Here is a 22,886-nt window from a genome sequence, read left to right on the forward strand (position 1 = left end):
ATACTTAAATCAAGCAATGATCAAAGACACAGAGAATGAAGGAAACTATGTATAAAAAATTATATATGAATTATTTTATTTTTCTTTTATAAAACAGATGGGAGAGATCCCAGAAGACAGTGGCAGCTACAACAAAACAGTCAAGGGTGCAAGACATCCATGACACCACCATCTACGCAGAAGAAAGCTAAAGGAAGCATCAGTGCTATCTGATGAACCTAACAACAGGAGAGACCAGAAGAGCCCATGAGCCAATGTATAACATGCAGCCCAAGGTCAACTAGAAAGGATATATAGCCATGAAATTTCAGAAAGCAAAATACTACACAACAATAGAGGAGGGAACTCACTAAAGTTTAAAAAAAAATTTACTGAATCCCACACTTCATTTTAAAATTTCAGAAAAGCTATTTTCCCCATAAAATAAGGACCAAGGCTGAGCATTTTACATAGTGGTTTAAAAAGCTACTTAGGACATCAGTATCCCATATCTGAGTGGCTTGGTTCAAATCCTGAGTGTGCTCCTGATTTCAGCTTTCTGATGGCTCAAGGACCCTGGTACCTACCACCCACATATCAGACCCAGATTGTAGCTCCTAGCTTCGACGTGGCCCAGCCATGGATGCTGCAGTCATTTGGGAAGTAAACCAGGAGATGGGAGATTTCTTCTCCCTCTCTGGCTCTTTGTCTATCCCTCTCACCCTGTCTCTTCTTCCCTCCTACCTCCCTCCCTCCTCTCTGGCTCCAAAATAAATCAAAACTTAAAATGAGCAACAGAAATGTATCAAGGTCAAGTTATCAAAAGAAAAATATAAAAGAAAAAAATTAATTGCTACATACACTGAAAGCATGCCAGGAAAATAAGCCCATAAAACAGATTAAAACTATAAAATACTATTTCAAAATGAACATTAAGAAAATGATACAGCACATAGAACAATGATATAATTTCGAATTAGAATAACTCACAAATGAAATATAACAATTAGTAAAGATTTATTTATATGAAACACAGAGTTACAGAGAGAGACAGATCTTCCATTCGCTGGTTCACTATCAAAATGGCAGCAACGACCAGGGCTGGGCCAGGCCAAAGCCGCCAGGAGCCAGAGCTTCTTCTGAGTCTCCCACGTGGGTGCAGGGGCCCAAGGACTTGGGCCTTCCTCCACTGCTTTCCCAGATGCACTAGCAGGGAGCTGGATCAGAAGTAGAACAGCCAGGACTTGAGCAGGTACCCATGTAGGATGCCAGTGCACAGATCGTGGCTTTAACAAGCTGTCCCACAGTACCGGCCCTGAAAGAATTCTTGATAGAGTAAAAAATAAAACTAATTTCAGAAATAGAAACTAAACTAGAAAGAACGGATGAGAAAAAAAACCCAGGGTAAAAAATAAAGAAACTAGAAACATAGGAGAAATGAGGAGATAAGGATTTGAAAGAGTAACACAAATATTTAAGATAAACAGGATAAACAAAGAATATCCAACATGCCCATGAAAGGATCCACTGAAGAGGAAAATCCAAGCAAAAACACAGAATATTTAAATCTCTAATTCAAGAATATTGTACTGACATAGCAAAATACCTAAATCTAAACAGTGGAAAAAAATGCTAAGAATAGTAACCCTGAAAGACGAATATCATTGTATATCTTAGTAAAATGCATGGACTTTTTAAGAAAATATTTATTTATTTATTTAAAAGGTCAGAGAGAGTGAGGGAAGGAGCTCTTCCATCCACTGGTTCATTCCCCAAATGGCCACAACAGCCAGGGCCTGGAACTCCATTTGGGTTCTCCTGGATAGAGGGCAGGGGCCCAAGAACTTGGTCCATCTTCCACTTTACCAGGCACATTAACAGGGAGCTGGATCTGAAGCGCAACAGCCAGGACTCAGAAGAAGCACTCCATTATGGGATGCTGGTGTGGCAAGCAGCAGCTTACCCCACTATTCCACAGCACTGGCACCAAAATGCATGGACTTTCAAGGAGAAAAATAACATTTTAAGAACTATAGAAACAGGACTTCACTTTAAAAGGGAAGTAAAATTAGCTGATTAAATTTTCCAGAGTAACATCTTACGCCAAAAGAAAATATATTAACATATTTAAGACACTCAAAGAAAAAAAGGTATAAGCTAAAGGCTTCCTATCCAGAAAAATTCAATTCCAAGTGTAAAGTGTACATATTGTGATCAACATGCAAGAAGTTAGCAAGTTGTATCCTCTCCAAAATTCATGTTGAAACTTCATCCCCAACACAACATTATAAAGACATGGTGCCTTCAGGAAGTGATTAGGCATTGTGGGTTCCACCCCCATGAATGGGATTAGTGCCCTTATAAAAGAGATTGAATTCAGCCTCTCTTGTTTGCTCTTCCATCCCTTCCACCAAGTGATAACAATCTTAAAGAACAGATGGGGCCCTCACCACACAGGGAACTTACTGGCATCTTAATCTTGAATTCCCAGCCTCCATAACTGAAAAGTAAATTTCTGTTCTCTACATATTACCCAGTCTCAGGTATTTTGTTAGAGCAGAACAAATGGACTAAGAATGTGATTTTAAAAAAAAATGTTTTCTGTAATAACACTAGTATTAGTACTTTTTTTCTAAGATTGCTGTAGCTGTGATAAAAAAATTTCATGGGATATTCTAGTTCTGTCATCTCCTGTGTTCATGAACACCAGATGTCTTCTAATGAAAGGAGATTCAAAAGCAAAAGAAAAGGAAGTCAAGCAAATAATCTAGTAGTCTTGAAGTATCAGTATGAACTCCTAGGGCATTATCTTTAAATACATATACAAATGTATTTCCTACAAAAATGATGAACATTCATAGCACCCACATTGAGGTCTTAAAATACCATGTCCCACTAAAACAAATCTGGACTTCTCAAATAGTTCATTTCAGGTATGGGGCAACAAATGAATGATGATTAGGGAACATCTCTAAAATGCAAGAAGGTGATACTAGAAAAGTCAGGATAAAGTTTACTGATGTAAGAGCACTAGGATTATGGTGATGTACCTACCTGAAAGGGACTTCTGGAAGGGATAACAAAGACTTATGTCTTAGCCTGGGCAATAGTTTCTGGCATTTTCACATTGTAATAAACAATTACAGTATAAATTTATTTTGCGTGGTTTTCTCTTTCCATTTCACAATGAAGATACCAAAAAAAAGAGTGGAGAAAGAAATATGGGGGAAGAATTTTTTTAAAATATAGATGAAAGAAAACCCTTGCTTTTACCAAATAAAACATTGGAAGGCTCAAAAATATCTAGGTTGAGTAGCACTATATTTTCCTTTAAATTTTGGCACAGATGTTTAATAACTAAATAGTTTTAAAATACAGAGCTTATATTTACGAGAAATGACCTCAAATCTATCAAAATTGTTACTATGTAATATTTTAAATCCTGAAAGTCAACCAAAACCACTTTAAAGATACTTTTCCTGTGACTAGCCAAAAATGCATGGTTCTTCATAAATATTCCAAGAAATCAAGTTAACACTACAAAAAATGAGTAAAAACAATCGTTTTCAGGTAATGACAGCTTTAAAAAAGTAATCAAATTTTATAGCTCCCATAAAGTTTTGACTAAAATAAAAAATAGTAAAAGAATATGACAACATTGTCATTCATTTAATCACTAATACAAGACCAATGCTGAGCCGGCACTGCAGCTCAATAGGCTAATCCTCCACCTTGCGGCGCCAGCACAACGGGTTCTACATTCAGTCGGGGCGCCGGATTCTATCCCGGTTGCCCCTCTTCCAGGCCAGCTCTCTGCTGTGGCCCGGGAGTGCAGTTGAGGATGGCCCAAGTGCTTGAGCCCTGCACCCCATGGGAGACCAGGAGAAGCATCTGGCTCCTGCCTTCGGATCAGAGCAGTGCGCCGGCTGCAGCGTGCAGGCCGTGGCGGCCATTGGAGGGTGAACCAATGGCAAAGGAAGACCTTTCTCTCTGTCTCTCTCACTGTCCACTCTGCCTGTCAAAAAAAAAAAAAAAAAAAAAGACCAATGCTGAAAGTTTTTCACTTAACTAACAGAAATTTGTTAAAGAAAAAACAGTGCTACTGTATTCAAATCCAATTACAGAATATCTGAGAAAATAACAGTCCCTTAAAACTGTAGGTGGCTAAACAGGATTAAAATAAAGTAACAGGATATTGTCTACCTAATCTATAAAATTGTTAACCCTAGTCTTTTGTAATCCAGATTTTAAGCTATAATTCAACAAATGCATTTTTACAAGGAACATATATATTATATTCAGATCTATAAACTTGGTTGCTAGAATCATTCAAATCACATCCCCATACCAGTTCCGATCCAGCTCTCTGCTGTGGCCTGGGAAAGCAGTGGAAGATGGCACAAATCCTTAGGCCCCTGTACCTGCGTGGGAGAGCTGGAAGAAGCTCCTGGCTCCAGGCTTCAGATCAGCACAGCTCCAGCCATTGCAGCCAATTAGGGAGTGAACCAGTGGATGAAAAACCTCTCTCTCTCTCTCTCTCTCTGTCTCTCTCTCTCTCTTTGTAACTCTGACTTTCAAATAAATAAAATAAAATCTTAAAAAAATTCATTTATCAAGATTCTTGGATTTTCCATCAATTTTCTCCTCCAGATTTTCCATCAATTTTCTCCTCCTTATCAGTCAAAATGTATTACTGGAAAAATCTGATTTCAAAGATATTCCCCTTTCATGTACTGATACATCTCTTTTCATTCATTCACTGATATATGAAATTCATTCATCCAAAAATATATTAATATTTCCATGATGTACAAGAAATACAAAGATAAAAAAGGATCATCCTTTGTGACTGAGCTCACAAGGTAAGAGAAAAACTGTATACAACTTCAAAATGTGATAAAAGCTGTAACTGTAGTATATCCACAGCACTAAGAAAGAAAAGTGAGAGAAAAATTAATTCTACTCAGCAGAGGGAACAGGTTAGTGAAGAATCTACAATGAATTGATTCCTAAGGATCAAAGGTGTTTCAGGTAAAATTTAGGGCAACAGCAAAGGCAGAGAGAGGAAAGTAGCTCATGTCCTCTGGAACTGGGAAATTACTCAATCTATCCAGACTGGGGGAAGATGGGGGCGGGGGGACCAGACTGGGGAGAGAGGAAAAGAAAGGCAAATAAAATCAATCCAAAATGGAGTACAGGTTAAATATATATTGATTGTGTCCAAAAAAACACAAACCATGGTGAAACTGGTGAGAAACACATTTCCTTGTCAAAATCTGCTCCCAGGGATTCCAAATAAAAACCTGAAGGATTAACCACAAAAACAGGGAACATTAAAAGAAACTTTTTCTAAATGACCAAATGGAGAAAACAAAGAGCTCTTCCCCACCTCCAAATTTCCCTATGCATCATACTCTAAATTTTAAAATATTGAGAGGCTGTGGCTGTGGCACGGAAGGTTATACCTCAGCCTGAAGCACCAATATGCTGTTTTGGCACCAGTTCAAGTCCTAGCTGCTCCACTTCCAATCCAGCTCCCTACTAAAGTGCCTGGGAAAGCAGTGGAGGATTGGGCCCCTGCAGCCACGTAGGAGATCAGGAAGAAGCTCCTGGCTCCTGGCTTTGTGGCCATTTGGGGAGTTCCAGCTGTCATGGTTATTTGGGAAGTGAACCAGTGGATGGAAGATCTCTCTCTGTCTCTGTCTCTGTCTCTGTCTCTCTCTCTCTGAAGTCTGCCTTTCAAATAAACAAATAAACCTTTAAAAAAAAAAAGTACTCCATACACTAAGTACTTCATGGTATTTTTAAAGTAAGATAAAAAAGTAAAAACATTATCTTTACATTTTTATGCACCCTTTAAAGATATTTTTAGAGCACTATGTACACCTTTTCTCTAAAACTCTTCATTATTCAAAGGTTTTTCTTGTTTCCTCTTTTGTTGCTTTTTTAAGATTTTTATTTATTTGAAAGGCAGCATTAGAGAGATCTTCCAATTGCTGGTTCACTCCCTAAATGTCCCCATAAGCCAGGGTCGAACGCTATCCAATTTTCCTACATGGGTGGCAGGGATACACAGAGTTGGGCCATCTTCTGCTGCTACCCCAGGTGCCTGATCAGGTATATGGATAGGAAGTGGAGTAGGAAGGGCTCGAACTGGTGCTCTGATATGGGATGCCCAACTGCAGATCGTGGCCTAACCCACTGCTCCACAACATCACCCTTTAGCATGATTAAACTGGGTAACATTTTTAGGGCGGGGCACTCATGATCAAATCATGGTGACTTTACAAGGAGATAGTCAGTATGCTCTATGATGCCTCAGTACCCTGCCAAGCCAGAATACCATCACCAGAGGCCAGTCAGTCAGCCTGATCTTGGACCACAAACCTCCAAAACCAAGAGTCAAAATTAATCTTCTTTCATAAGTACACCATCTTAAGTATTTCACTGCATTAACAATAAGCTGACTAAAACACCTACCTATCATCTCTGCCTTGCTCCTCACATTGCATTTAAAAGCAGAGAATTTAAAGCAAAGGTCAATAAACTACAGCAAAATCTGCAGTCACGTGTCTTACAAATAAAGTTTACAAAAACAGGTTCACCTTTATTCCTTTAAGTCAAAAGCATAGAATGTGCAGTCCATGGGCCGTATAAAGCTCACCAAATCACATGGTCTGATTTTGCCAAGGCAACCACGGGTGCAACTCAAAATTCACTAAATTTATAGCAGGCTAATTTGTCATTAAGATTATTTTATTTATTTGAAAGGCAAAGTGATAAAGAGACAAGAGTGAGAGTGAGAGAGCAAGTGAGTGAGTGAGAGACAGAGATAATCTTCTACCCACTGGTTCACTCTCCAAAAGGCTGCAATAGTTGAGGTTGGGCTAGGCCAAAGCCACGAGTCAGGAACACTATCCAGGTCTCCCATGTGGGTGGCAGAGACCCAAATAGCAGAGAGCTAAACAGGGACTGGAGCAACCAGGACTCAACCTGGTGTCGATATGGGATTCTGGCATTGCAGCGGTGGCTTAAGCCACCGCAACATGATACAGACCCCTAGCAGGCTAACTTCTAAGTTTCTGACTTTTAAGGTCCACAAACAATGTTGTAAATATCCAATAGCCCTTGGAAGATAAAAGGGTCCCCACCCCTGCTTTAGGTGATGTTTACAGCTGTTTTTATGCTACAAAGGCAGAGGACTAGTTAACAAAATGATGGCAAGCAAAACCACTAATGTTTACTGTCTGATTCTTTACAGAAAAAACAAAAACAAAAACAAAACAAACAACAAAAAAAAAATATATGGCTTAGAGCAGAAACTGGCAGAAAGGGTACAAGAACTAAGTCAGGGGAATAGGTTTATATTCCAGCTCTGCCACCAATCAACATCAGCACAATGATCTATCTATCTATCTTTCTTTTTTTAAGATTTATTTGAAAGACACTGGGAGAGAGGGAGAGAAGGAGGGAGGGAGGGAGGCAGGAAGGGAGGGAAAGAGGAAGGGTGAGAGGGAGAGAGCACTGGGGGGAGGTGGGGGGAAGCTCTTCCATCCACTGGTATACACCCCAAACAGCTGTGGGGGCAGGCTGGACCAGGCTGAAGCCAGGAACCAGAAACTCCACCAAGGGCTCCCTTGTGGGTAACAGGGGTCCATCCTCAGTCTTCCACTGCTTTCACAGGTGCACAGTAGGAAGCTGATCAGAAGTGGGGTAGAGAGGACTGGAATCCCAACATCAAAACAGTAGCTTAACCCAACATACCACATTGGCCCTTTAACATTTCTAACATGATCACAAACCTGTCTTACAGGTCTCTGATAAGAATTACATAAAGCAAAATTTGATTGTTCCCTCAGATGTTCCTTGGACAGTTCTGGGCTTTTGGTTTTTAAGTTTATTTTGATTCCCTTAAGGTAGGGTACACACTGAGCAGTTCTTAATAAGCACTGCTGTAGTTTTAATCAACTTCATACGTTTTCTTCATTTGCTTGGCCCCTCAGTTTAAGAGTAGATAATTTATGTGAAGTGTTTCATAAAGTGTGAAGCAATCTAAAAATTTTAGTTAGCTTCATTTTAAGGAAAACAAGTGATAGATGTTTCAGCCTCTGGCAGGAAATAAAGGCTCTTTCCTCACTCCTTCCTCAAAGAGGCTTGAAACATCACTTTACCTTCAAGCCCATGAAAATAGCACATTCCACCAAGCCAAACTTATCTTATTATATACTAAGTAAGTTGCTCTTTGCTTACCTGTACGTTTTATTAATTACTGTGCAAGCGTTATGGGATAATCTGAAGATTAAGAGAATGGCTACAATTATTCTGTTTCTGTTTGATATTATTCTTCCATGAGGATTCAGTACTACTGTGGTAAAACAGCCAGCCTCCTAAAGATGGAAAAATATGCTAGCTATTCACTCTGCTGACTTCTTTAGTCCAAAGCTTCTTTCTCCCAACCTATATTTTCTCCAGTTTATTGTATTTTCTGAAATGGCATTTACAGATTAATTTTCATGAACCACCATATTTTTTAAAAGGTCAGTACCTGTGGGATAAATTTCAAATTACTCAGTCCCACAAATTTGTCTAGTCAGATTGGTTGCAGGATATTGAAAACAGCCATTCTAAAAGGTTATTTGATTTGAAAAAGGAAGGTTTAATTTATTTTAATGCATGAAGAACTCTAGCAGAAATGTTTTTCCAAATCATGTATTGTAGCACATTAGTGGGGTATGAAATCAATTTAGTGGATTTCCCTCAGCATTTGATGAGGAAAAAAAAGAAACAGAATGCATAGAATTCATTGCTCATACTAAGCATACTTTTTAAGAAAGCTTTGGCTTCAGTTTATACACACTCTCAAACATTCATGTATATGTATGAGTATACTTGAGCATGAGTTAATTTGTAAAAGTTATTTCTAACTGAGGAAAAACACTATGGTAATAAAGGACAGACTTTTTAAACAATAATTTCTAAGAACAATTTAACATAGTCAAACATTATTTAAAAACTTAACAGCTGGACTCAAAACAATAAACATTGTTTATGTATGAAAATATAAATTTTATAAAATAAATGGTATTTAACTTATGACATCTTGAATTATACTTACAAGGTTGACACTAACACACTCTGGATGTTGCTACAATGTAAAAGTATTTATCACATATTAGTATTTTCAGAAATGCCATAAATACAGTAATCTAAAGATTATTAGCAAAAATAATCTCTCGAAACATCTTTTTGCCTTTGATAGTCCATTATGTTAAATTTAATACATCAGAAAAACAAAATCATCTTCTAGTCCAGCTCTCTGCTGTGGCCCGGGAAGGCAGTGGAGGATGGCCCAAGTGCTTGGGCCCCTGCACCCACATGGGAGACCAGGAGGAAGCACCTGGCTCCTGGCTTCGGATCAGCGCAGCACCAGCCCTAGCAGCCATTTGGGGGGGGTGAACCAATGGAAAAGGAAGACCTTTCTCTCTCTCTCTCTCTCACTGTCTAACTCTGCCTGTCAAAAAAAAAAAAAAAAAAAAGTGCCTTCCATTCTTGTTCACTATACCTCTATTAAATGACTTAAGATTTTAATTTTATTGTTGTTTCTGACTACTCCTTTGGTATCTAAGTCCTATAGACTCTTTTGAAATATTTTAAGATTTACACCTTTCACTCTCTTTTTACCACTACTATCCAAACCGGGGCTCTCATCGTACTATGCTAAAATTGCTAGGATAGCTTCCCAACTGTTCTCTCACTCTAAAACAGCTTCCCAACTATTATCTCTACAAAAAAACAACCTGTAAATCACTGCAGTTATTTTGTAAAAGATTCACTTATTACACAATTTAAATTCGTAAGATATCAACCATTCCTATTACTTTTCAGCTAGTACAGCATAATGATGGAACCATTGCCTTTAGAGTTACTCATCATTCAACTAATATTTACTGACTGTCATACATATATGCCAGGCCTGATCTGGGCACTGGGGATAAAGTAACAAAATGAAGTCCTTGAACTCATGTTGTTTACATTACAGTAGGGCAGAAAGATAGCAAACCATACAAATTGACTGTGACAACTCTTATGAAGGAAATTAAAGGACTGTGTTCATTAAGTTAAGAGATTGTGGGGAAAGAGGAATGTCTAGAAAGGATGCTCAAGGAATAGTTTTTAAACTGGGGGGGGGGGGGGGGGGGCGGGGAGACAGGGAACAGAGGAGCCAGTCATAAATACCAAATATAAGTTCTAACTTGGTATGCTCCAAGAACAACAGAACGACAACCTGGGTGGATGAGCATGACCAGTTAATAACTGAATAGGGGAAAGTGGTCTAAAAACATTTATCCCTTACACAGCAGATTCATAGAATCACAAATGCCATAAACAGCACTCTGGCCTCAGAATCAGCCCTTAAGGCATTCAGATCTGGCTAAAAGGCTCATGAGAGTATTTCAGGCATGGAAAGCTAAGACACTAACAAAAAAATTACCCAAATGAAAGCTCTCTGAGTGAGATCCTAGTGGAAAGAACAGGCCATCAAAGAAGGAGGTACCTTTCTCTGAAGGGAGGAGAGAAGTTCCACTTTGACTATGGCCTTGTCTAAATAAAGTCAGAGTATGTGAACTCAAGAGGCTTCCATAGCCTTGGCAGCTCACGACAAGAGCCTTGGGTGATTACTGACGTTATAAATAAGAGTGTCTATTGTTAAATCAACAACAGGAGTCACTGTGCACTTGCTCCCCATGTAGGACCTCTGTCCTTAATGTGTTGCACCATGAGAATTAACAGTAAAACTAGTCTTCAAACAGTACTTTATACTTTGTATATCTGTGTGGGTGCAAACTGTTGAAATCTTTACTTAGTATAGAGTTGACCTTTTATATATAAAGATAATTAAAAATGAATCTTAATGAAGAATGGGATGGGTGAGGGAGTAGGAGATGGGATGGTTTGCAGGTGGGAGGATGGTTATGGGGGGAAAACCGCTATAATCCAAAAGTTGTACCTATGAAATTTATATTTATTAAAGCTTTCTATAAAATTAAAGAAAAAAATTATCCCTCTCACCAGCTGTGTTACACTAGACAAGACACTTCGCTTCTCTAGTTTACTTCCCACCAATAAAACAGGAATAAAAATAATCTCATATAAGGATAAAAAATCTTCACGTGAGGATTAAACGAAATGATGTCTGAAAAATATCTAGGAATTTTCATTATTTATTACCAGTACTACAGATATCCTTGAATCAAACTTCAAAAGCAACTTTATATTTTAAATTCTATTTATTAAGCCAACCAGCATCTATTGAGAGCATAGTCCCTGACTCTCATTAACAGAAGGATTAAGAGCTATATGTGTAAACAAGGTAAACAAGTAATTAAAATATGATGGGTGAGCTAACAAGTTCAGAACAAATTCTTTTCACCATCATCCAGTCAGAATCAACTCAAAGAATTTCTTTCTGTAAATTCTACTACTGATGTTCACAAGAAGTCATACGAACGAAGCCCTTGGCTTATAGTTGGTCTTCATCAGTGAGTTCTTGGCTGTTTCCATCAGTTGCTACATTTTAAAAACTCAACTGTTTGTGTATTCAAACCAGTCCATGACAATTAAATTTAATGTAGCTATACAGAATAATTAAATATAAGCCAAAGGAAACTTGAGTACAGAAACATGGACTCATTTCTATGAAACAAAACAGGATGATTTGAAGATTCCATAAAGGTAAATAGTTTTGAAAAACTGCTATTGTATTAGATATGCTGTCTTAATTAAAAATATAATAAGGAAAATTAAAATCTAAGACATTTGTACACTGTTGCCCAAGTGGGATCTTTATGTTTCTGTTCTATGTTAAAAACAAAAACTGAAAATGGTATATTAAACATAGCAAATAATTTCAATCAGGGTACCTCCATTGAATAAAAGGTCCTGTCCTACATCAACATGTAAATTTAAGCTTAATGAAAGGAACCACTGACTTTATTCTCAAATAGAAGAATGGTTCTGAAAAATAAAGTCATTCAAGGCACCATTCTAGCTCATACCTTGCAAAAATGATCTTTATAAAACATATACTCTATTGAATCTGATTATTATCTATTTCCCATACATATTTGTACTTTCCAAACTACAAAGACCCAAGATTGCTATCTTAAAAGAAAAACAGGAGGGACCAGGCTGTGGCACAGGTGGTAAAGTCGCTGCTTGAAGTGCGGACATCACAGTCCCAGCTGCTCCACTTCCAATCCAGCTCTCTGCTATGGCCTGGGAATGCAACAGAAAATGATCCAAGTCCTTGCGTCCCTCTACCCATGTGGGAGACCTGCATCTTTATAAAGACATTCAATTTTGCACATAATTCTATGGAATTCACAGAACATAATAGCTATACCTGAATCAGTCAGGGATCTATTGATCTCAAGCTTAATAACCACTGATGACAAATTAAGAAAAGGCTAAGGAAAACTATCAGCATAAAATGAAGTAGAAGATTCAGCAAAGAGAAGTTAGAGAAGTCTGAAAGGTAAGAAGAAAACCTGCAAAGATGACATAAGGAAGGGGCTGGAGTTGTGGCATGGCAGGTAAAGCTGCAGCATCCCATACAGGCACTAGGTACCAGTCTGAATCCGGCTGCTCCATTTCCGATCCAGTTCCTTGTTAATGTGCTTGGGAAAGCAGCAGAGGATGGCCCAAGTACTTGAGAATAAAGTCAATGGCTCTTTTCATTGGTCTACACCTCCATATGGGGAACCAGAGAAGCTCCTGGCTCCTGGCTTCGGAGCAGCCCAGTTCCAGCAGTTGTGGCCATTTGATGAAAGATCTCTCTACAGCAGGCACTGTGGCACAGGTTAAGCCTCTGTCTGTGGAGCCAGCATCCCATGAGCGTTGATTCTAGTCCCAAATGCTCCTCTTCTGATCCAGCTCTCTGCTGTGGCCTGGGAAAGCAGTGGAGGATGACCCAAGCGCCTGGGCTCCTGCACCCACATGGGAGACCCAGAAGAAACTCCTGCTCCTGGCTTCAGATCGGCACAGCTCCAGCCATTGTAGCCACTTGAGGAGTGAACCAGCGGATGAAAGACCTCTCTCTGTCTCTCCCTCTCACTGTCTATAACTCTACCTCTCAAATAAATACATAAAATCTTTGAAAAAAAAAAGATATCTTTCCTTTCTGTAACTCTGCCTTTCAAATAAATAAAGTTCTAAGAAACAAACAAACTAGCCAAAGGAAGAATTTTTCAGAGGGACTGAGCTAAAATAGCAAAGGCAGTACAGATGTATAAAGCATACACACCAGAGTCAGCCTTAGGTCTCCCTAGAGACCTTAGGGGAGCAGATGGGTGTGCAAACCAAATTGTTTAAAGTACTTAAGATGGGCGGAAGGGAGAGTGAGTATATACCCGGCATTGTACTCTTCTCCATGTCTTGCATAAATACCATATTCTCAAAAAACTTGCTTATACTGTTCTTACAACTCTAAATCCTCTTTCCACCTACAAACTCCTAATAAAAGTATGTTACAAACATCAATAGCTTTCAACGGGCCTAATATATAAATCATACATTTTATATTTTTTACAGAGCCTAATGCACAATAAGTTTTCCTATCACAAAAATCACAATATTCTTTGAATTAACCAACTCATGATGCTACTCAGGATGGAGAAAGAAGTCTGTCACAAATGTTCCAGAGTTAATCAGTTCTTTTTCCCTTCAGAAAAGGAATTATTGGTGGGGAGTAAGAAGGAAGTTGTGTTCTATGTGTAAACGTAGTTTCAGGGCTAGAGGGTCAGAGATTAAACAAAAAGTGGAAAAAGTATAAACCTGGTTTGGAGGAAAAAATAAATGTAAAGTGGCAAGACAGAGAATGCTCACGCACCTTCTACACACCTCCGTCAGTACAAGGCCTCACAAACCTCTGTATTTCATGGCTCCAAATAAGCTTCAGCAGCCACCTAGCCAGCTCCCCGCGCTGCCAGCAACCCCAAGAGAAGTGACACAGCCCCAGTACCTGCTCCCTCCCGCCTCAGAAACGGAAGCTGCCCTGGGTGGCTTGATAGGGGCAGAAGTAACTCGCTCGGTCTACCGCTGAGCCGACGCGGTGGGGAACGCCACTGAGTTCGTGTCCGGGCCAAGGAAGGGGTCAGCCTCAACCTCCACCTCAGCTTGGCCCGTCAAGAGAGCGCTGCTCCGGTACCGGAGAGAAACCGGACAGCCAACTCTCCGAGGGCAGCGGGTGATCCCGAATACCTGCCGCGGACTTCTCATGTTTCTGCTCCCGCCCCGCCCGAAGTTACCTTCCCAAGTGACATCGTAAAGCTCTGAGATCTTCGCCATCTTCCCAAAACCCAGAGGCAGCGGGGTGAGAGGGCGGGGAGACGCCGTCACGTAACCCGCGACCGGGAGGTGGCGGATTACGAAACCACTTCTAATTGGTCGAGAGGACGGAGGGGGCGGTACCCGCCGCGCACGTGTGCGCCGCTCCGCGGTGGGGGCGTAAGGAGTAAGGGGCGGAGCTTGCCCGGCGTTTCGCGGCGCACCCGGAGCCTGAGGATTCCCGGGCGTTGGTGAGGTGTTTTCTGTTTAGCGTGTATTTTAACAAATGCTGGGTTTTTTAAATGTCTTTCACCTCCGGTTTTTCATTTTTCCCTACATCTGTGTATTCCTTCCCTTCATACGGTCCAGTGAGTACTTCGTTGTCCGCTTGGCCTGCCGCTACTCAGTCTTCAGCCCCGAACACCAGATTCCCACCTTCCCTAAAGGGATTCTCTGACCCTTTGCTTTTTAATGTCCTACAGAATTGGTAAATTCCAAGATTCTCACTAAGTCTTTTGAAGGAGCTGAGTAGGAATCTGCCTTTAGCCTTCATGTTCCTGTGGCCGGGACTTGTTAATAGTCACGTAAACGCCCTCCTGCCCTCTTACAGCCTTAGTTAACACTCATGCTTGCTTCTAATCACTCGATCCTTGTCCGTTTCCAACTCCGGAGTTGAAACTCTGTGACTCTTGCCAGGGTGTCAGTGGACATTAGTAATGAGTGAATGTCCCAATGACACTCTGACTCTCCCACGCTTGGCTTCTCTCCTTTATTCCTTCGGAAGGAACCTCCTTCCCCACCCTTTCTCACCACCTTAGTTGCTTTCAGGAACCTTTGGACCTAGTCCTGTCGCGCTAGGGAGAAATGTCTGGGCTGCAAGCAAAAAAAAAAAAAAATTAATTTTTTTAATTTTGCAAGCCAAAACACATGAATTTACTCCTTGAAGCAATGTAAATATGAAATTAGAGAGGAAAGGTACATCAAGTGAGTAAAGAAGGCTAGAAATCTGTGTTAAACAGAAAAACACTGCTCCGGATACCTGCATTATGCCACAAAATGCTTGGGTTCAAGTCTCAGCTTCATTCCCTGATCCAGCCTCCTGCACCTTGAGAGGTAGCAGTTGATGGCCAATGTTGCTGACATTTTGCCACCCACGTGGGAGACTGGGATTGATTTCCAGGTGTCCAGGCCTTAGGCTAACAGCCCTGGGCTATTGGAGGTATTTGGGGAGTTAGCCAGCAGATAGGAGACTCCTGCCTCTCTGTCTTTCAAATAAACAAATAAATAACTAGGTTTTTTGTTGTTGTTTTGTTTTTTAAATTTTTTCAAAGGAATACAAATTTTGTAAGAACAACTTTAGACATAGTTATTCTTCCCAACATACCCACCCTCCCATTGACACTCCTACCCCTGCTCCTCCTCCCTCTTTTGCCAGTCCTGTTCTCCTGTATCCCATTCATTTTCAGTTAACTTTGTACAGAGACCAACTCTATACTAAGTAAAAAGTTCAACAATTTGCACACACACACACACACAGAGAACTAGTTTTGCAGTTAATGCTCATAATATAACTCATTGAGGACAGAGGTCCTGCATGGGGAGTTAGTGCACAGTGACTCCTGTTCTTAATTTAATAATTAACACTCTTATGTATGACATCAGTGACCACCCAAGGATCTTCTCTTGAGCTGCCCAAGCTATTGAAGCCTTTTGAATCCACAGACTCTGTCAGTATTTAGAATAGGCCATTAGCAAAATGGAAGTGCTGTCCTCCCTTTAGAGAAAAGAACATCTTTCTTTGATGGCCACTTCTTTCCACTGGGATCTCACTCACATGTAGAACATTTTTTTGCCACAGTGTCTCCATACTATCTTCCATAGTGGCTTTACCAGTTTACATTTCCACCAACAGTGGATTAAGGTGCCTTTTTCTCTACATCCTAGATAGCATTTGTATTGTTTTCTGTATGAAAGTCATTCGAACTGGGGTGAGGTGAAACCTCATTGTTGTTTTGATTTGCATTTCCCTGACAGGGAAATGCTGAACATTTTTTCTTTTTTTTTTTTTTTTTATAGAAAGCTTTTATTTAATAAATATAAATTTCATAAGTACAACTTTTGGATTATAGCATGCTTCCCCCCATACTTGCCCTCCCATCACCAAACTATCCCACCTCCTACACCCTCTCCCATCCCATTCTTCATTAAGATTCATTTTTAATTATCTTCATATACAGAAGATCACTTGGTTACTCCTCCGCCTGTGGCGCCGGCATACCATATGGGCACCGCGTTCTAGTCCCAGTTGCTCCTCTTCCAGTTCAGCTCTCTGCTGTGGCCCAGGAAGGCAGTGGAGGATGGCCCAAGTGCTTCGGCCCCTGCATCCGCATGGGAGACCGGGAGGAAGCATCTGGCTCCTAGCTTCGGATCAGCGCAGTGCCAGCCATGGCAGCCATTTTGGGGGGTGAACCAACGGAAGGAAGACATTTCTCTCTGTCTCTCTCTCATTGTCTATAACTCTGTCAAATAAAAAAAAAAAAAGAAAGAAAAAAGACAGTTGTAACATACTAATAAGAGTCATGATCTATAGTTTAAAAAAGACCCATGAAGATTGTGTTTCTCAGTTTGAGGCCCTGAAGTGAAATGATTTGCCCAAATTTTAGCCACTAACTTAGTAACAGAATGAGTGATTTATACGGAGATCAGTTGTTTAGATCAAAGATGAAAGATGAAATATTTACAATAAAAATGTATCTTAGAGAAATTTTGTCATCATTAGTACCGTTTGGGGTGGGGAAAGTGATTGTTTATCGATTATAATATTTCCGCTGTCTAATAAAATTTGCCTTCCCCAAGTGCACTCAAAAAACTAGTGTGTCAGTGACAAAAATTCTATATTTTTCCTTAACTTTTTTTTAAAAGATTTATATATTTATTTATTTGTAAGGCAGAGAGAGAGAGATGAACCAGATCTTTTATCTGCTGGTTCACTCCCCAAATGGCCACTACGGCCAGAGCTAGATCAATCCAGGGCCAGGAGCCAGGAGCATCTTCTGGATCTCCCACAAGGGTGCAGGGGCCCAAGCACTTGGGCCATCTTTTCCCAGGCCATAATAGAGAGCTGGGTCGGAAGTGAAGCAGCTGTGACTTGAACCAGCAGCCAACTGGGATGTCAGCACTGCAGGTGGCAGCTTTACCTGCTAAGCCACCTTGCCAGCCTCTTCATTAACATTTTATAGCATTTAATTGTAACTGTAAGTAAAGAAAAATGTTCTGTAAATAAAATCATAAGCCTGAAAACATAGACATCAACTTTACCTTCTATACCTACATCTTTACAAGATGTCTCAATATTTTGCCCTTGATTCATTTGAAAAAGAATTTCCAGTCTCTTATGTTAAAAATATTTAACCTAGTTTCTCTGAACACTCCCAATATAGCAAACAAATACATAGGAAATGTCCAGACAGCCAAATTTTAGTTTATATTAGTACATGCATTATTATAACATGCTAAATGCTATGGGGACATTATCTCATGTAGTGATCCCAGAGACAAATGAAAATGGCAGATGAATGTCATCTATGACATCATTTCTTTTCTGTGAAGCTATCTTGTGTTTCAGTGATCATTAATCAAAATGAACAAGGATCATACAGGAATACCATTAAATTAAGCCCACATTTCTTTTTGAAATGGGACAAAGTTCAGTTGTTTACCAAGCCAGATTGACCCACAAAGCACTTGAAAGTGTATCTCTTTTATGGTTTACTTAATTCAGTTATATCTTCAGATCTTATGAGAGACTAAAGAATCCTCTTAAATTTAATAAACTTTTAATGGCATTTACAAAATGTACGTGATTTAACAGGACAGAACATAGTACCATTTTCACCTCTTTTATAATATCCAGCATTTTTATCAAACCATTTATTTAGACTCTACTGTCCATTATATACCCTCTTAATTATAGTGAATTAAAATGTCCCACATTATGTAGGTTTTCAGCTGCTATTCACTATGATAGTTGTCCATTAAAATAAATTGATTTCGCCGGCGCCGTGGCTCAACAGGCTAATCCTCCGCCTTGCGGCGCCGGCACACCGGGTTCTAGTCCCGGTCGGGGCACCGATCCTGTCCCGGTTGCCCCTCTTCCAGGCCAGCTCTCTGCTGTGGCCAGGGAGTGCAGTGGAGGATAACCTAAGTGTTTGGGCTCTGCACCCCATGGGAGACCAGGATAAGCACCTGGCTCCTGCCATCGGAACAGCGCGGTGCGCCGGCCGCAGCGCGCTACCGCGGCGGCCATTGGAGGGTGAACCAATGGCAAAGGAAGACCTTTCTCTCTGTCTCTCTCTCTCTCACTGTCCACTCTGCCTGTCAAAAATAAAAAAAATAAAAATAAAAAAAAATAAATTGATTTCACTACAACTCTCATACAAAATGTACCATAGCTTTAAATCATGTTGTTTCTCATTAGTGGATCATAACTGCAATCCCTTTTTAAAAACTTAAGGGGAAATATAACATATTTATCTTCATTTCATGTTAATAGATTTTTTACTGTTACATGTAACATTAGCAAGGAAATTTTCCATAGATTTTTATTTACTAAAAGACAATTTTTTTTTCAGTTTTATTTTATTTATTTAAAATGTAGAGCTACAGAGAAAGAGATGTTCCGTATGCTGTGTCACCCCCAAAATGGCTGCAACAGCCCAAGGCTGGGCCAGGATGAAGCAGGAGCCAGGAGCTTCATCTGGGTCTCCCAAGTGGCTGCAGGGGCCCAAGCACTGGGTCATCTCCCACTGCTATCCCAGGCACATTAGCAGGGAGCTGGATTGCAAGTAGAGCAGACAGAACTCCACCCGGAGCCCATATGGTATGCCTGTGCACGGGGCTGAAGCTTAACCTTCTACACCAAAACACCAGGCCCTAAGAGCCAGATTTGTATGAAATTGCTTTAAAAATCCACTGAACGAACATTATTCTTAATACATTTTTAAAAGATTGTGTATGTATTGTATTGTTTCCCACTGAAAAAACAAGAGCTTATACTCCCTTTGACAACTCAACAAATACTAAAATATTAGCATTTCTAGTTTTTTCCAAGTTTGCTGCCACTTGAAAAATCTACTCTTTTTGTTTTTTGGGTTTTTTTTTTTTTTAAGATTTTATTTGTTTACTTGAAAGAGTTACAGAGAGGCAGAGGCAGAGAGAGAGAGAGAGAGAGAGAGAGGTAGAGGTCTTCCAGATGGCTGCAAAAGCTGGAGCTGCGCTAACCTGAAGCCAGGAGCCAGGAGCTTCCTTCAAGTCTCCCACGTGGGTGCAGGGACCCAAGGACTTGGGCCATCTTCTACTGCTTTCTCAGGCCATAGCAGAGAGCTGGATCATAAGTGAGCAGCCAAGACTCTAACTGGCATCCACATGAGATGCCAGCACTGCAGGCAGTGGCTTCACCAGCTATACCACAGCGCCGGCCCCAATATATACGTTTTAAAATATGCCAGCCATGGATAGGTGCTGTGGCATAAAGCTGCTGCCTGCAGTGCCAGCATCCCATATGGACACTAGTTCCAGCTGCTCTGCTTTCTATCTAGTTTTCTGCTATGGCCTGGCAAAAGCAGTAGATGGCCTAAGCGGTTGGCCCCTGTGCCAGCATGCAAAACCCGGAAGAAGCTTCTGGCTTTGGATCAGTGCAGCTCTGGCCGTTGCAGCCATCTAGGGAAATTGGGGTGCTGGTTCTGTACCAGTTGCTTCTCTTCCAGTCCAGCTCTCTGCTGTGGCCCGGGAAGGCAGTGGAGGATGGCCCAAATGCTTGGGCCCTGCACCTGCATGGGAGACCAGGAGGAAACACCTGGCTCCTGGCTTCGGATTGGCACAGCATGCCGGCCGTAGCAGCCATTTTGGGGGGTGAACCAACAGAAGGAAGACCTTTCTCTCTGCCTCTCTCTCTCACTGTCTAACTCTGCCTGTCCAAAAAAAAAAAAAAAAAAAATTAAACAGCAGCAGATGGACAATCTCTCTGTCTCTGCCTCTGCCTCTCTGTAACTGTTCCTTTCAAATAAATAAGTAAATCTCTAAAAAAAAAAAAAAAATGCCAGTCATTCATTCCCTGTCCAAATATATTTTAGAAAGAGTCTCTTGGAAAAATTTTCAGTGAGAAAACTTTGGTCCTTCACAGAATTCAAAAACTGATAATTACTCTGTTGTGCCATAGTTGTAACTGTGAAAAGCAAAATACATCTAGAAAGAGTACATCTAGAATATCTCCCACGTGAGCAATAAATTAGAGCTGTTTCTTTGAGATCTATAACAATACTTAAGAGTCCACATTTCAAATGATTTTTGTTTAATTTCCCCAAGGTGAATATTCTGTTCTGATGCATATGTCTGTGTAAATGTTAACACTTGTGTAAAAATGTATTTTCATAAACATCTGTGTACCAAATATCCAGCAGTCCTTAAGTACAATTACAGTGACTTGATGGTACTAAAACACCATCTGGACTCTACTTTCTACAGTAGGATCAGAAATTGTTTGAAAAATGTTTTTAAAAGATATGTGTTCCTGCAGCTGGCATTGTAGCACAGCACGCTAGGCCTCCACCTGTGATACCAGCATCCCATATAGGCACAGCTTCATGTCCCAGCTGTATCACTTCTGATCCTGCTCCCTGCTAATAGCCTGGGAAAAGCTATGGAAGATGGCCCCAAGTGCTTGGGCCCCTGCACCCACAAGGGAGATCTGGATGAAGCTCCAGGCTCCTGGCTTTGGCCTGACCCAGCTGTGGCCGTTGCAGCCATTTGGGGAGTAAACCAGCAGAAGGAAGGTAACTCTTTATCTCTCCTTTTAGCTCTGCAACTCTACCTTTCAAATAAATAAAAAAGTAAAGATACATATTCCTAATGAGTGTATTAAAACACACTAATGCAGGAATATACTGAATACAAACTTATACATGTTTTAATCATGTGATACTCAGGTATAGATGTAATTTTCATTTTGAACAGTCCCTCTCTCTGGTGGTTGGGTGGCAGCATTCTTATTACAAGTGACTAAGTCGTTTTTTCAGACTTCTAAGCTACCTTAACCTGTCACCAAGCTACAATGCCATTTACTTCACTGGTCATCTTTTCCTTCCTGTGGTCATGCTGACCACTCTTGAATAAAATTAGCTTAAAGATCAATGGCAACATTGGGCATAAAGTGCCCATGTCATCTTTCAAATCATAGGTCATATCCTCTTTTGAATGTAAGCAGGCTTATTTGATCAACCCCATGGATTGATTGGGGGAAAACACTAGTTTCCTGACATTATATCTCTAAAAAAATTGTTCATCCACTATACCCATTCCACCAGTCCCATGCCATCTTAGTCATAAGGAAACAGCATGGTCTCAAACTTTTTGTGACATAATTTTAAACATTTTATATTCTTTATCTTAAAACTATAAAGAACAATATGTATGTGCTTCAAAAGCTGTTGCTTAGTTCAGATTACTGCTACCTTATTAGAAATCCAGCTTTAAAATACATACTTTAATTTCCTTCTGTTCATAATGTTTATCACATTTTTTTTGAATCTTTGTAATGAACATTTGATGTGAGGAGAGGGGAATATTAAAGGGAGGTAATTTCAGTTGATAGCAAGATTATGGAATTTTAAACAATCTAATCATGAGAAAACCCTGGACAAACCTACACAGATGACCATTCCACAAAAATAATAACTGATTGGTACTCATCAGAGAGTAGCAATGACATATTGCTCTTCTAAGCTTTTAGACAAATGTTTGGCCTAATACCTATTGTCATATTTTAATGTCCTGCCCATATTTTGTTGAAATTAAAAGTACAGGCTTACATTTATGAAAAATCCCCAAAATATTCTATATTAATTACCAATTGTTCATACCATGCCACTGAGGGTGTGGAGCCCCTTTACATTATGCATAATAGCAATGGATTTGCCAACATATATTGCTGTCTTCTACAGAGCTTGCTGGGTTTTAATTCCAAGTTACATAGTCTAGCCATGTAAACTAAGTAGCTTGAGTAGGTTATTTACTGAACCCTAGTGTCCTCATATATAAATGAGCATGATAATACTGCTTTTATAACAAGTATCATAAATGATAAACACAGTGTTCCCCAGATTCTGGCATAATAATATTCTTGAAGTTATATACCAGTTATTGAATCCTTACTATATACCAGGAATTGTACAAATTGCTCTTTTACAGATTATTTCATTAAATTATTAGAACACTACAACAGTTAGGATAAGTTAAATAACTTCTCCAAACACTATGATACAATCTGCCACATAATAGGTTCGTTGCAAACAGTAGCTGTGTTATTTTGGTCATCTGGGAAGCAGATACTGAGATGTAGTTAGGAAAGCAAGATTCTTGTTGGGAACACTATATGAAAGATAAAAGGGGAGGGAAACAGGATAGCTGTAGGAGAGCATTTAGACCATGATGTATATGTGATATTTGTGAAAGTATAAGGGAAAATTTTCAATGAGAGCCTCAGACCATACTCTGGCCCTGAAAAAAGTATCAGCTAACTCAATGAG

At 40.0% G+C, this 22,886-nt stretch overlaps 1 protein-coding gene and 1 long non-coding RNA gene across 3 annotated transcripts in view; one reads left to right on the plus strand and one right to left on the minus strand.

Moving 5' to 3' along the window:
• EMC2 (ER membrane protein complex subunit 2) overlaps nt 1–14,376 on the minus strand; it is a 59,600-nt gene extending 45,224 nt beyond the window's left edge. The window contains exon 1 of the mRNA XM_062188104.1: nt 14,286–14,376. Coding sequence (XP_062044088.1) covers nt 14,286–14,325 — 40 coding nt within the window. The 5' untranslated portion in view covers nt 14,326–14,376. The remainder of the gene's footprint in view (nt 1–14,285) is intronic.
• A 120-nt stretch (nt 14,377–14,496) lies between these two features.
• LOC133758307 (uncharacterized) overlaps nt 14,497–22,886 on the plus strand; it is a 193,727-nt gene continuing 185,337 nt past the window's right edge. For both annotated transcript variants that reach the window (XR_009865780.1, XR_009865781.1), the window contains exon 1: nt 14,497–14,555. This is a non-coding gene — a long non-coding RNA (uncharacterized LOC133758307). The remainder of the gene's footprint in view (nt 14,556–22,886) is intronic.

The sequence above is a fragment of the Lepus europaeus genome, chromosome 4 (assembly GCF_033115175.1).
Source record: "Lepus europaeus isolate LE1 chromosome 4, mLepTim1.pri, whole genome shotgun sequence".
Classification (NCBI taxonomy): domain Eukaryota; kingdom Metazoa; phylum Chordata; class Mammalia; order Lagomorpha; family Leporidae; genus Lepus; species Lepus europaeus.